The sequence below is a fragment of the Elgaria multicarinata genome, chromosome 5, assembly GCF_023053635.1.
Source record: "Elgaria multicarinata webbii isolate HBS135686 ecotype San Diego chromosome 5, rElgMul1.1.pri, whole genome shotgun sequence".
Classification (NCBI taxonomy): domain Eukaryota; kingdom Metazoa; phylum Chordata; class Lepidosauria; order Squamata; family Anguidae; genus Elgaria; species Elgaria multicarinata.
Genome location: NC_086175.1, coordinates 66,849,334 through 66,865,109, shown reverse-complemented (window position 1 = coordinate 66,865,109; position 15,776 = coordinate 66,849,334). Strand labels below are relative to the sequence as shown.

The window sequence follows — 15,776 nt, the reverse complement described above, 5'->3', positions numbered from 1 at the left end:
AGGAACATGGTGATGTGAAGAAAAAGCAGAAGCCTTTAAATAATTATCCGTTAGGTGCAGTTCAACACAGATCTTCTTGGTAAGGTCAAACATTTATTATGCCACACAAATTAGAGAACATCCTATAATGCATGCATGATTGTTTGGGTAGACAGACAATGGAAAAGGTATTAAAATATTTTTTTAGGTTAACTAGAGAGCTAAGATTCAGACAGCCAAGTAGTGACTGGATCTTAAGTTTTAGATTTGAACAAACTGATATAAAGGGCAAGGGTTGATCAACTATACAATGCAATTTCATTTGTTAAGATTTTGCTTCTTTTGTTATCCTTGATGTCTAACTTAACAAAGCAGTCAAGGCAGTACTAGGACAATATTGTTCTTCTGTCAGCTGTCTCAATATCTTTTGTGTCAGAATTTCCAGGGACTCCTTCCACACTAAGGCAGTAATACAGAGAAGCTAGCCACATTCAAGGCCAATAGAAATTAATGTATTAGGGTAGTAGTGATTTTGCAATGGGCCTTAAGAGCAATCATCTGCTTCAGGGCCCATTTAAAGCCTCATGTTGCCACAGAATATGAATTAGTAGAGCCTAATCTATGGCCTCCAGCTCCAGAGTAACAAAAACTTGAATTTTAGACCATTTATAGACAGAGAGCATACAGTTAATTGAAATCAGTGGGTTTAGACCTAACTCTAGCATGGATTAGCCTATTACTGAATTGTTTTCAATTCAGCTCTCATTTGGGATCATCCATTACTAGTTTTAGAAGAAAGTGATCTTTGATTTACTGGTCTTCAGGGTTCCTACAAACCCTCTACGCATCCAATAATCACTGTGAGCAATTTATTTGTTTTGGAGTGAAGGGCATTAGCCAAATCAGAAACTAACTTCTCATTCAGCAGTCCTCTATATAGAAAATTATACACTAAAGCAGGAAAAGTGATGTAAAAATCTACCACTAAAACAGATTATCTCCATTGAAATTCAAGTATTTTTGATATGCTGTGTGTGTAAATATATCTTTCACCTAAATAAGCAGATGGTTAATGTACACTGGTAACCACCCCTCTCATGCTTTGACTTAAGTGCAAGGTTTAGGTAGAGGTGATATTTATTTGCAGCATAGTGGCTTCTGTTGCAGTAAAAATCTAGGGTGAAGTTAAATATCCTCATCTATAATAAGGTGACAGTTTAGTTCACATACTAATGTAGTAAATCACCTAATATGAACTGAGCCAAATCACAAGCTATTACAAACTCTCCAATGAGTTAATGTAATTAATGAAATTGATTAACTTGTCAACTGACCAACTATCCTAAGTATATGATGAACTATTTATAGGGCTGTGGTAGATAGGGCTGTGGTTGACTACAAATACCATAAAAACTCAGCCAGCATGGCCAATGGGCAGAGATTATAGGAGCATTAATCTAGCCCCTGATCTACAATATTGGCAGGATAGATATTGAGTTCTTCATGCTGGAGATTCTGACCATGTCCTTTATACAGCTGAACATGTTGCACGTTAAGACATGATGCTTGGTAGAGGCGATGTAGTTATCCTATGGGCTAGCTGATCAGTATTATGGTAATGGAGAATAAAGCTGAAGAATCTAGAATACATAGACGGTAGTCCCATCATAACACCTCTAGTTTGATGTAAGAAGCATCTCTGAAGCCTTTACAGCTTCTAAGTTTACTGCTTCCAGTGTACTTTTAACTTTTTTTTTAGTTCAAAGCCTGCTCACATACTCTTCAGAGTTACTAATGCAAGAAAAATGGTTCAAGTTCCTACATATGACAATATCCAACCCAAAAAGTATGGCAGTTGGGCATACAACAACCATTTGAATGATTCGCGTTTCAGCATGCATTGGGAAACATCTTCTAGTTGTTGCTGCAACATGTACAGAGAGCTGAAGCTGGCAGCTATCAGAGGCATAGAATTTGCCAAAGATTAGCAATCACCATGTGCCATTTGACGATTGGTCCACAATCACACTGTAAGGGGAGAGGCTTGAATGGAACAGGATCTTGATAATCGAGATCATTGAAACAATCCAACAACATTTAACTACTGCTTGCTACTGTGGCAAAATGTGTGTTTTTGTTTCTTGTTCCAGATCTGTACAGAACATTTAGACAAAAAACATCCATGTTTGTAGGGTGGCTCACAAGTATACATACATAAGCCAGGTTCCATTTTGACTAGTTCTAGTTAAAGGAGCTTCTATATGGAAGGTGCAGCATAAACCACACAAAATCCCTACAAACAGCAATGTAAACTATTTACATTAACAAAACCAGTACCTGCTCATCTACAATACTGTCCCAGGAAGACATCTTAGACATCCGGTGTAAAGAATTTAAAACAAAGCAAGTTGCTAGCATACTTTCAGTGCATTTGTTTCACACATTTAGTCACACAATACAGGGAAGCATCTCTAGAGCTCAACGCATATTGCACAGCCACAAAAATGGAATCATTTATACATATGGTTAATAGGAGTTAGCTCATGATTTCAAAGCAGTGTGCAGTTTCAGCTCTGCAAACTTGACTATGCCCACTGCTAACCTTCTAAATATATCCTCAATGAAAACACAAGGGGATACTTCACAGAAATAGTTGCACTCAGAAGTCCATACTAAACCATGCCACAGCACTGGAAGAAGCCTTACTCCTTTTAGGCTTGAATCTGAAGCTTAATCCATCCTAATCTTCTGGTTGGTCATCCTATAAATGATGCTGTCGTAGCCTGGATCCATATTCCAGAGATTGTAGGAGATGACAATCACAGCTATAGTAAGGCCTATCATGATCCAGAAAACTATGTTGAAAACAACAGCGTAATCGAAGTTGTATGCATATCCTAGGTTATATGGATTTTCAGTCTGGCTCTATGGGGGGAAAAGAGCATTGTTAAAAAAGGAAGGAGACAGGAATGAACATAGGTAGCTGCTTTACGTATTCATGCAGTAATGTTACAGTTTCCCACCTCTGCCTTAAAGAAAGAACTACTCTGGATAAGTAATTTGTCTTTGTATGATATGAAGCTGCGTGCATCAAGTAACCAAGTATCTATGTTCTTGCAGCTAGAGCTCAAACAAACACCAGCTTGGCTTATTAGCCTGTGTATTTGTCCCCACTACTCACCAGAGGTCTACATGGTCTTGTTGGCCAAGGCCAAAGTTGTAGTCATAACACTCTCATCCCAAGGCCATCTTGTCATGTTTACCAGAGGAAAGTGCCACATTCCTCTTGGTAAGTGTAATTGGTGACTCTTAACAACTCTCCCAAGTCCTGACATGTGCAGGGATTTCAGTTGCACTGAAGAATCAACTAAGGAAGAAACAAGCAGGAGAAACTCCTGCTGCTTCCTTGCTTTTGCAAATTGTCAGAGGCTGCTGTGAGTCCTTGTCCACAGGCCAGGAGAGAGTAGAATTGGGGGCTCCTGCTTGAAACTAATGTAAAGTCCCAACAACAAATCTTCCACTCATTCATGGAACCCATATGAGCTCTGGACACTTGTTTCTATGGTTTATGGGTTCTTGAGTATTCTGAGATTTGTAGCTGTCTTTAAAATATGCTCCATTCCTTAGGAAAGCAATCTGAAAATATAACGGCCAACTGGCCCTAATTTCTTGAATTCAAAATTTAAGAAGCAACAGCTGCCTCACGTTTTCCACATTTGAAAACCCCTTCAAAAAATGTTACACTTTCTCTACATCGTGTCCATCTACTGCAGTCTAGAATCTACCATGTCTATAGTAGAGTTATGCAAAGTATTAGGATAGATAAATTAGATGTGGTAGCTATTTAGTTTGTGGCATTTCCAATGAAGCCCTTAGCTCTGAATAAGCTGCTCAGTCTTCTTCCATATTAGCTTAAGAATGAAGTAACGACACTCAATTGTCTTTGAAATGACTATTTCTTAGAATTATGTATTGGACGGTTGAGAGATTAAACAATGAAACATAGTGTAGACAGATTATTATTGATAGGCTGCCTTCTAAATGACTTGTTTAGATGCTCCAATGAAATTCATGAGATTCCCAAGTAACTATTTAGGATTGAGACATTAGGTTTCCTTGGTAGACTACTGAGAACTAGTACAACCTGTGAGGTCTGTAGGATGGATCGTGACTTCCTCACAAAGGGAGTGTCAAACGTCTTCACAGTCACCACCTCTACCACTGCATTCCCACCGTAGAGGTTGTACATCTCATCTGCAAACTGAAAATAGTTTAAACTCAGACAGATGTTACCAGCAGAGTTAGGTACACAGATTATGTGATAGAAGGTGTGTCATTTGAATTGTCACTGAACAGTGAGAAGTATAGAAGCTTCACATTATTTGGGTCTAGTTTTGGGAACTTATCCAGTGAGATATAGGTAGAACGGTAAGCACCACTGGCCACTCAACAGAACTTGTCATCAATTACAATAAAAGATTAGGCCAGAATTGCAATCCTAAAACTATTACTTGCAAGTATCCCATAGGGGTTTTGCAGGGGGAGGTTGAAAGAGCATTAAAAAATAATAATAAATATTGCTTGTCTTAATCCAGAAGACTGGTAGATAACCTGTACAAGAACAAAGGAAGCTTCTGGCATTCCTTGAAAATTTGATTTTGGAACAACATTTCAGCAGAACTTTTGAGTAAGGCAGAATGAGCTCTTGGTAGGGGGGAAAATGCCATACAGTCTTTGTCTAAAAGGACTATCTGGACTGCAGTTCCAGAATCATTTCTAAAATCACTAATTTCAAGGATCACCTAGATCTTTACAGTATATTTGAATGAAAAGTAACTTCACCAAACTCAATCTCAGTTTCAGTTATTGCCAAGTTTCTGGGATGGGATCTTATGACACAAATTTCTATCAAACCTTGTTGTAGTCAACTATTCACAAGAGGAAGTGAAGATACTTGCAATGACTTGGCAATGCTGAGCTTGGATGCCTAGATTTCCTAATTTGCAAGGAATATCTGTCTTAAGTAAATGGCAAAACAGAAATCCCAAATCACAGCCTACCACACTTTTTCACAAAATTTCATTTTCCCTCTTAAGTCCCAACCTGCTATTTACTTACAAATGCATGATTGAGAGTGACCAGGAATATGTACTTTGATTTGGCCATCAACTATAAGCTTGCAATCTGGCCCTCGCAAAAAAATTCCATTTGAAAAAAGCCAAGTAAGTGTCACCAGGCATGCATTGCACAATCTGTTACTCAAGAGAAGCATTGCACCAGTCTGAAGATAAAAGGAAGTATTCCTTTGATTTAAAACTAACAAGTTTGGCATTAAATTATTTAACAGAATCTCCACTCATCTTACCTTTTGTAGGGAGTCTGCAAGAATTTGAGAGGCATCCTTGAACTGCTGTGAATCTTCCCCATACCGTTTGCCAATTTCTTCCAACCCAGAAAGCTCTAGGGAGTACAGATCTGGTGAATGATCCTTGGCCAGATGTTTGTGCCTGGATAGCTTGGGAGGCAACAGGGGGAAAAGTTAACATAAAAAGAATGCTAAAGTGAAAAGCAAGTACCGTATTTCTTCGATTGTAAGACGCCATCGATTGTAAGACGCACACTAATTTCAGTACCACCAACAGAAAAAAACAAACCTAAGACACACTCGCTGTTCTAAGACGCACCCCATTTTTAGAGATGTTTATATGGGGGGGAAAGTGTCTTAGAATCAAAGAAATAGGGTATATGCAATTTTAGAAAGTAGTTCTTCCTATCACTCTATTTTAGAGAACACTGATCAGAATCTGTCCTGCTCTCAGTCATTTTTTGGAAAGCACTGCTTACCCAGTAATTTTCTCTTCTTTCAAGTTTAAGGCTTCCTCAATCAGCTGACATCAAGCTAGCTGAAGAGTTACATGACCAGAAAACTACATGGGGCTGCTGCCTGGAGGCCAAATAGAAGCCCTCCTTTGTCCAGGTTCTGCCAACAGACCATCAGTTGCCAACCCCATAGTAGAATTAAATGTTTGCTTATAGAGACTTTGCTTACCAAGCTTGTGATATCATGCAAAACTTGTAATTCTGACAGGAAGAGCAGATCAACCTAAGGAAAGAATAGACTTAAGTATTTTTGACCAAAACCAATTCAGAGGTCACATTATTAGCATGGATGACAGATGTGATGCTCACACATACTCTCAGTGTACAAATTAATCTCATCTATGGTCATATCACATCTTGGAATCAGTAACAAGCACAGAGAACTGACTATAGTCAAAAACTGTGCATATGTGCTTACCATACACAATTAATAAGTAAACAGCTAGAATTTGAGAACGAGAGCGAGAGAGAGCACACACACACACGTATGAAGCAAATATGCACACCCAAAACTAATACATGTTTCTTCATTCAAATATATGGGAGTGATAAAGACTAGAAGAGGGGATTTTAATAACTTGTATGTAATGTTTAGCCTTGTCTTACCTCATTGTTTCTACTTAGCGAGTTGAGGGGAAGGGAAGCAAGTATGGAATTATCCTGGAACAGCCTATTCCGAAGCTGACGCAACGTGACAGAAAGATCTTCAAATACGGAGTTTGCCTTCCCCACCATATATACTCTCTGAAAGAGCACCATCATACGCATTATGGGAGTGAATCAGTAATGAATTGTTTTGAAGAAGAAAAAACACATTAATTGAACAAGCAAGTTTTTCCAGTGTGGAAAGTTTTACACAGACATCTGCTTGGAAGCAGGCACTGGGTGTGACTTAACTAATTTCTCGAGCTTCTGGAAAGGAAAAGATGTATTTACCTCTTCACTAGGAGCTAGCTGTACGACTACAGGGGTTTCTTCTGAAAACAAGGTATGAATCGCATTTGCGACACCATCCAGGCTGAAAGGAACCGCCTAAGTCAATATGAAAATACTAGTTAACAATAATAATATATTTATTTGTTACCGCCTCTCCCTCCGGATCGAGGCGGGGTACAACACAAATGCAAACTCCATATAATACATATAATTGATTAAAACATTTAAATTAATACACTATTAAAAGCAGCACATTAAAAGGCATCTTAAAATTCAATTGGGTAGGTCTGCTGGAAGAGATCAGTCTTTATAGCTTTCTTAGAATCCGGAAGACTGTTAAATTGACAAATCCCTCCCGGCAGGTCATTCCATAATCTGGGAGCGGCAGAAGGTCCTCTGGGTAATAGTTGTCAGCCTTGTTTTTGTTGACGAGTAAATTGTTCCCAGAGGACCTGAGTGTGCGGAGTGGATTGTACAGGAGAAGGCCATCCCACAGGTAGCCTGGACCCAAACCATGTAGGACTTTAAAGGTGATAACCAACACTTTATACTTTGCCCGGAAACTAATTGGCAGCCAGTGAAGAGATTTTAAAACTGGTGTAATGTGGTCACCCCTAGGTGTACCGGTGACCAGCCTGGCTGACATATTTTGAATTAGTTGAAGTTTCTGGACTAGGCACAAAGGTAGTCCTATGTAGAGCGCATTGCAGAAGTCAAGCCTGTAAGTCAACAATTCTAGCTGAGGTTTAAGGAAAATTAGAAGATAATAACTTAGAGCATATACTGTTGTTTATGCATTGTTCCAAAGACATTCACATAGAAACCTCCAGAAAAACAGCTGCATATGTAGAATTTTTTATTTCATATAAATACCATTTCCTTCAAATTATAGAAACATGCAATTCTAAAAACACAATAAAATAGCATCTGTATTAAGATGCATGAAGCCAAAATCCCCCAGTGCAGTAATCAGAGTACACAAGCTAGTTATGTCTTCATTAGGATCATCCAAGCCTCTCTTTCCAACAGAATATTGAGGCAGCTAACTAAGACAAATCTCAAGAACATCCAACACTGAGGAATTATACATTGTTAGCATAGCACTGTCTGATGCGGTCATCAAGATTAAGGTGTAGTAAAGTTCAATTTAAAAAGTTTACACATCATACAACTCTTAACCATTTCCTAATTACACAAGCCTCTGTTTCCATAAAGCTTTACTTTCTACTCAGATGTGAATGTTGTTGGCAGAGCTGCTGAAATGCCATGTCACTCTATACTTTAATCCAAAGATATCCCAAGTTGGATACCTATATTGAGGTTTTAAATAAGGCTGACATTTTTTCCATGGCATGCAGATAAAAATGATATTGGGATACTGTACTTTTGGTTATACATGCCAAGTGTGTGACTCATGTTCCAGCTTATTTTCTTTAGTCTATTGCATAGTGTTTTAATTTGGGGCTTTAATTTTACATTCTCCATTTTTCCTTTTTATCTGATTCTGCATTTGCACCATGTAGAAGCGTTCAATAAATATACTGCTGATAAACCAGTTTCCCCAGTACCCTTGTGTGCACAAGCAGGCAGTGCCATAGGTCGTTATGATGCATAGGAAACCTACGTACATTTTCCATATGACCATCCAACCCTCCCCGCTAGCTACAGAGCCAGTTAATTTCTATCAAGGCAAGGAGACTTGGATGGGGAATGGCACATACACCTCCCTTTCACCCAAATGGGCCTTTGTGTTCCCTACATATACGCCCAAATCAGCAGGCAGGGGCAGAGCAGAACAAGGATCTATTAAGCCTAGGGGAATCTTCCTCACAAGTCCCTTCTGAAGCTCTTATAAGAAACAGAAGGGAACATTCTCTATCCCAAGTATTTTGTATTAATACAAAGCAAGAACAGCAACTACTAAGTAGAGATGTCAACATGGGACAATGACACACACACACACACACACACACACACACACACACACACACCCCTGATTTTTAAAAAATGTTTTCCCTGTTTTTCCCTACTGGGATTCCCCCCCCCCCCGTTTTTCCTTACAGTTCCCCCCCCCCCCCGGCCGCCACCCCTGCTTCCTCCTCTACTATTAAGACAGAAACCTCACACTCAACTTTCACACAGAGGTTGGTAGAAGGAATCAGCACACTGATACATAAACATTCCAAATTTCTATTTCAGCCTACACTTCATATCTGTCTGACACCTGAAGCAGTGAAGATTTTTAAAAAATAAATCAATTTTCCTATATGGAGGTTTTGACCACCAGTTTAGGCATTAAAATTTATAGCATGATAGTACTTACATACTTACATTCTCAACTGGATAAGATATACCATTCTTAGGCAGTGTTAGCTTGTCTATCCCTGTCACTGTGACTAGAACTGTAGCTCGAGGACGCCGGAATGGATCACCTACCGCTAGTCCAGGCCAAGAGAGATCCTGTAACAATTCAGATGTTTTTTGGAGAAACATTTTAGTTCTTTAACATACATTTAAAAAAACACAGTGAAAACTAGGCTCACATGAAACATTTCTAATCTATGATGGGGTATTGTGAAAATGCTGGTCATTAAAGTATGAAAACTTCATATCATTTAGGACATTTGTAGATGAATAGCAACGTGTGCATTATTGATTTGTCATGAATCTGGTAAAAACACCTAATCTAATGCAAGCCAGAAGAAAATCAAGCAATACTTTTGTTCAAAATTCCCAAAATCAAGTGCTGAGAAACAGAGATTGACTGTGCAGGCTAGGCCTACAGTGATTTTCAAAAATGATGTTGTGACTAAAAAGATATACTGAGTCACATACTTCCTCAATAGAGAAGCCCATGGACAATGCTGCCACGTCTGGAATTCGTTCCCCAGGTATGGGCCAACTTCCTTCACGGAAAACAACAGATTCGGGAGATCTTAATACGCTGAATTCATTAGCAGAAATACCTGAAATAGGAAGACATTGGTAAAATCACTCCATTAAACAATATTCAAACTTTCTGATAGAGTCTTTGGCTGGGTACACATGCAACAGAATCAGGTGGTAGAATGGGCCTATCACGTCAGACTACAGGTGGAAAAACCATCTTTGAATGCTCTGCTGTGTTAAAAAAACAAACCCTCTGCAAACAGAAAACAAGCACATCTACAGGAAACTATTGTAGCCCAGATTTTTGCCTGTTGGGTTTATTTTGTCTGAGATGTGTAGAAAGGAGCATTAACATGAACAATCTCTCACCTGAATCCTGAAGTGGTTCAGTGCATTTTATCACATCGTTCTGATGAATGTATAGATCAGGCTTTTGCTTACAGTAAACACTTCCTGAATTTTATTTAGTGATTTCTCTAAAAACTTATAGGACACTCCCCAAATCAGCATTAAGGTAGTAAAATACAGCCCAAATAAGAGTACAAATATGTGAATGTGCCCAATAATAATAAATAAAAGTCCTGCCTCCCTGCCTTTTTCTTAAGCAGATAAGGAAAAGGATATAAAGAATTTTGGGGCTGAAAGCAAACATTGGTACACAAGGACTGAATGCAACTCTTTCACATACTCAGGAGGCCTTTAGTGCCAATACCTACAGGCCTATTCAGCAGTAGTTGTTTTCGGAGAGCCACTCTGAGAAGGGATAATGGGCCAGCACCTCAGTCCCAATCCATTACAGCACCCTGCTGTCAAGTACAGTCGCCACTTTAGGAGTGGCAGAGCTCACCTTTGTAGGCAGAAGTTCTCAGGTTTAATTCTTCACATCTCCAATGAGAAGGATATCAGGGTTCAAACAAAAGAAGAAGTACTATTTTTAATGTTGCAAACCGCCCAGAGAGCTTCGGCTGTGGGGCGGTATATAAATGTAATAAAATAAATAAATAAGAGCCATGCTGGATCAGACCAAGGGTCCATCTAGTCCAGCACTCTCTTCACATAGTGGCCAACCAGGAAACCACAAGCAGGACATGGGTGCAATAGCATCCTCCCGCCCAAGTTCCCCAGCAATTGATGTATATAGGCTTACTGCCTCAAATACTGGAAAGACCAAGGCGAAAGACCCTGGAGAGCCTCTGCCAATCAGAGTAGGATACACAGTATAACGCAGATTTTTAGGTATGTTCACATTGTATCAGTCTTTATGTTGGCAACTAGAAAGCTGGATTGCAACTCTCAGTGGGCTGGATTTGGTTGCTTATCACAGGAACATAGGAAGCTGCCTTATAATGAGTCAGACCAGGTCCATCTAGCCCAGTATTGTCAACACTGACTGGCAGTAGCAGCTCACCAGGGTCTCAGGCAGGAATATTTCTGGAGATATGGGGATCAAACCTGAGTCCTTCTGCATGCAAAACATGTACACCACCACTGAGCCATGGCCCCTCCTTACACTACATGCTCTTGAAGCAGAATGTGGATTCGCACGAAACAGGCAACAAGACTAACACATAAAACCCTCCAGCAGGTATAAATCTTCAGCTACAGTGTTTTTCTTCACTTACTCTGACCACATTAACCTTGGAGGCAGGTATAACCACATTCAAGGCTACATGAAAACACAGTAGGTATTGACAGTAAACATGTGCCATTCTATAATACTAGTTTACATCAATAGAACAGTATCTGTAAACATTATCTGCCTGTCAGACCATATGAATGTAGGGCAAAGGAGTAGTTCAAAACATTTTTGTTTTTTAAAAACTCCTAGAAAATTGTATTTTAAAAGCTTCCCTTCCCTTAATCATTATAAAACTTGCAGGGAAGGGGATAACTTGTCCTGGAGTTTTAGGGAAAAGGTGGATGGGAGGTGTTATATCTTCCAGACAATAAGCTAATATGAGGCTGGACTTAAGTGACAACGAAACTATTTATCTACTAATTTTTATATAGCAGCTAGAGCACTAGAGAAAATAGTTTACTGTATACTTCCTTCAGATTCATTTTAATCTGGACTTGGCACAACCAGGCTGGTGCTGAAAGAACAAGAATGAACTGCCCAAAGATTCTTGGTTTGTTCCAACAAGACAAAGAAGGAGTATCAAGTCACAAGATGCTGCCAAAAATACCCACCTCACACAAGGCAAAGAACCAGGACTTCCTTAGGTTAACCAAGATCATAGCTGACAGCATGCATGCATTGAAATGCCCTATATTGATCTGGGTTACAACAGCCAGCCTTTATGTTTTAGAAATGGGGGTTAACTATTGCTTCTTTGCCCCAGAACCCTAGCTATAATCTGATACTTCCAGCATTCACTGTGTCCACAATCTCCATTTTGAGATTGGGTCTAAAATGTAGACTTTATGGATAGAATTTCTGGACGAATTCTATGACTTTGTTTCTCTCCCCATCCCTTACTTTTTGTGCCACCTAGGCTCAGGAGTAGGCAACTGGATATCCTCTAGATGTGTTGGGCCACAACTTCCATAATACCCAGCCCTTGTCTAGGATCTATGGGAATCAGAAGCCCAAATCATCTGGAGGGCATCAAGTTGCCTATCCCTGACCTAGCTTGACGAAGAGTTCTGGAGAACTCGGAGGTTTAAACTTTCTTGTGACATAATCCTAATAAAGGGATTGCCCAACTGTGGATGGTTCTTCTCATGGACCAACATGGATACCTTTGCTTTTTACAAGCAGAATTGTAAAAGAAGGAACTAGTGAATTATAATTATAGTAACACCCATTATGCTTGATCATTGACCGTGCTGTGGTTGCAGCTAATGGGCGTTGTAGTCCCCTACTCTACAGTTCCCTTGTCCCCTACTCAGTTGCGTTCCACAAACACGACCGGGCCCTTCTTCTTCATCATCTTCTTCTCGTAATGGGCCCCCCACGGCTGATGGGAGAGCTGCTCCGTCACGACCAGCCCCACCCGGGCGCCCTTAGCTCTGCCCCACCCTCACGCCCGCATGCAATTCCAGAGAGGACCCTTCTACCCGCCCCCACAACGTCTGGAGAGGCGCCTGGAGAGGGAGCTCTGCGGACGGAGGACCCTTGTGGCGACCGCCAATTTAGGCAGACCCAGAGGCTTACCTGCCACTAGCGCTGCCGCCAACCAAAGAGCCATCCTGGTCCACCACCTCGTCCCCATGGCCGCTCTTTCTCTCGCAGCTATAACCAGAGACAAGCAACAGAGGAAGTATAAACCAGCCGGTCCCACGACCCAAGGCTACCCCCACCCCCTGCACTAATGGACGACGCCATCAGCCACTCAGGAAGCGTAGCTCGCGAAGCAAGCGGAAAGAAGGCGTGGCTACCTTCTGAGTGTCAAGGCCCTGTGACCAATAACAATATCGCAGAACGCCGCCCATCGACTGCGCTGAAGTGGGTCACGGGGCTCAACAGAGCTTTAGGCGGAGCTTCAGCTTGAGTGATAGCCACATTAGCCATTCCTGACATAGAGGAGTTCTTGTCTCTTTCTTGAAATTATAGAGATAGAATTTTTGGGTTTTTTTAAAGTCTATCCTCGAAATGCTCCGTTCCGCGAGATAACGAGAGGGACCCGCAAATTGCGTGCGGTGGGAAAGGGGGAGGCCTCTCAATAACAGAAGGCTTCGGCTATTGGGCGGTATAGAAATGTAATAAATAAATAAATAAATAAATAAATAAATAAGGCTTCGGCTATTGGGCGGTATAGAAATGTAATAAATAAATAAATAAATAAATAAATAAGGCGGGACCAGCCCAATTTACTGACGGGGAAACTAACCACTTAGAATGCGAGGGATCCTTTCCAGCCCGTGACATATTTGCAGAGGTCTCGAGACAGGAGCTTTCTGCCCAGATTGACAAGCCAATGGCCAATAAAAGTCTGAAGGATCCCAGCGGAGTCCTAATCCAATTAGAGACCGCTAACAGTGTGTTAGGAAAGGGCAAGTCGCCGACCGCCATCTGAGGGAAACGGGAGCGGATCGTTTCAAGAGCGTTTTAAAGCCATGATGTCGCGCACCGGGAGGAATAATAAAGCCACGTGTGTGTGCATATTTCAAAACTTGCCAGAGTCTAGGAGGTGGAGATTTTAGTAGAGGTTTAGATTCGGCAAGGGACAAATCGGCTTTTGGATACAGTGAAGCAGGGTTCCCCAACCTGCTGCCTTCTAGATGTATTGGACTACAACTCCCATCGACCCCACACTGTATGGTTGGCTGCTGTTGTAGGCCAATACATCAGGAGGACAGTAGGTTGGGGAAGGCAGCACTGAAGGTTAAGAAGAATATTTGGTATGTGAGTTTTAATACATCACAATCACTCAAGCAATGTTGTCAGCCTACAGATTAAAAACCGGCACTTTTCTTTTTTAAGCAAATGGTTTGTAAGCTTGCCCATCCAGTTGGGTATAAAGCTTGTATTACAGCGAAATTACCGGTTGAGGAAGGCTGGTCTCGAGGCTCAGTCAGACCAAAGGTCCATCTTGTCCAGTGGTTCCCAAACTTTTTCAGGTCACTGCCCCCTTGGTTCCACAAACTCATGCCCAGCGCCCCCTACCCTACCCTATAAAAATCATTATTCAGAATAGCAGTTTTCAACGACCCGCTAAGGACGATAATAACAATAAAATTCAAAACAGTAAGAATTAATTGAATATTTATTCAAAATCTGAAGCACCCGCCGCAGGCTTGCGGAGGGAGGGAGGGAAAAGAGAGGGAATGCCTCTGTTTTGTAGCCAGCGTGGCGGGGCACACCAAGCAGAGTATGTCTCTTCATTAGCGTTTTGTTGCTTTTGAAACATTTCAATTCACCATTAAAAGGACTCTTCTTAAACGGTATTCATACACGTGTGGTTTCTTCCCCTATATGGCTTGGGACCAAACTACGTTCTCCCATGGAAATGTCCCTGGGTTTTAAGACCTTCTGGAAAGGCGCTTCTCGGAAAAGACCACCTCGAGTGCGCCCCTGCCACCCCTTTGCCTCTTAATGCCCCCCCATGCAATCCCACCGCCCACAAGGGGGCAGTACCGCCCACTTTGGGAACCACTGATCTAGTCTAACATCCTGATTCGGACAGTGGACAGCTATATGCTTCCAAGAACTGCACAAGCAGGGTGTACATGCAAGCAATCTAGCCTGGTGTATCTCCCAGCAGTTTGTATTCAATGGCATAATGTCTTTGAACACAAGAGCTCCGTTTAACTCGCATTGAGAGAGGCACCCCACATGCATTTTCTGGACCCCCCTTTTTAGAGCCAAGTGAGACTGTGACCCTCACCCAAGTATGAAGGCAGCAAATTCTGAAGGTACATTATGCACTGTGTATTTATTTATTTATTTATTTATTTATTTATTTTATTACATTTCTATACCGCCCAATAGCCGGAGCTCTCTGGGCGGTTCACAAAGAGTGTAAAGAGTACTTCATTTTGTCTGTCCTGAACTTATTGCTAAACTTACTGTTGCTCATCCTAAATGGAATCTTTGGCCTTTTCTCTGTGATGTGACATAAGTTGGTAAGAGAAAGGGATGGTATTCATTGACTGAATACCACTTTAAAGTTCACATGTTATTTGTTCGAAAAAAATAATGCCTTAAACGTACACATTCCTTTCAACTTCCCTCCTCACCTAACAAATAGTATTTATTTGAATGCTCAAGTTATATATTATATTCATATTTGTATATTTTATATGAAAGGGCTCCTCTCTTAATTTTGAGGTCTTGATTCACTTTACTAGCTCATGTCAGCACAAAGCTGACCGCTAATGCAACAATGGCACAAACGCTCTCTAGATGTTGCTGCTGCTGGCCTTAACTAAAGCCTTAATAGTGCATTTAATGTCATGGGATCCAAAGAGCCACTTTAGCTATGCCAGAGGATTTATTTGTATCCAGTGGATTGCCTTCCCCTATTTTCCTTTCAGCAACAGATGCCTATATAGTATGCCATTCTAAAGTCTTCTTTTCAAACTCTCCTCATTTTCAAAAAGTATTGTCATGTGGCATGATGGGTTGCTGATGAAAACACCCACATCCA

The 15,776-nt window shown here is 40.9% G+C and overlaps 1 protein-coding gene across 1 annotated transcript; it reads right to left on the bottom strand.

Moving 5' to 3' along the window:
- Nucleotides 1–73: 73 nt before the first annotated feature.
- Nucleotides 74–12,984, bottom strand: ATP6AP2 (ATPase H+ transporting accessory protein 2). Its single transcript, XM_063126524.1, has 9 exons — nucleotides 12,842–12,984; nucleotides 9,631–9,761; nucleotides 9,127–9,255; nucleotides 6,796–6,891; nucleotides 6,466–6,603; nucleotides 6,029–6,082; nucleotides 5,345–5,494; nucleotides 4,124–4,240; nucleotides 74–2,904 (listed from the first exon to the last, which is right to left on the bottom strand). The coding sequence occupies exons 1-9, from the start codon at nucleotides 12,897–12,899 to the stop codon at nucleotides 2,710–2,712; spliced, it is 1,068 nt and encodes a 355-aa protein (XP_062982594.1). The 5' UTR covers nucleotides 12,900–12,984; the 3' UTR covers nucleotides 74–2,709.
- Between the last annotated feature and the right edge of the window lie 2,792 nt (nucleotides 12,985–15,776).

Excerpts from the sequence above, each read along its gene's own strand:
- ATP6AP2 (XM_063126524.1), bottom strand. The coding sequence starts at position 12,899 with ATGGGGACGAGGTGGTGGACCAGGATGGCTCTTTGGTTGGCGGCAGCG. Across the intron at positions 9,256-9,630 it reads TGGGCTTCTCTATTGAGGAA|GATCTCTCTTGGCCTGGACT; the intron begins GTATGTGACTCA and ends GAATTGTTACAG. Across the intron at positions 2,905-4,123 it reads CCATCCTACAGACCTCACAG|AGCCAGACTGAAAATCCATA; the intron begins GTTGTACTAGTT and ends TTCCCCCCATAG.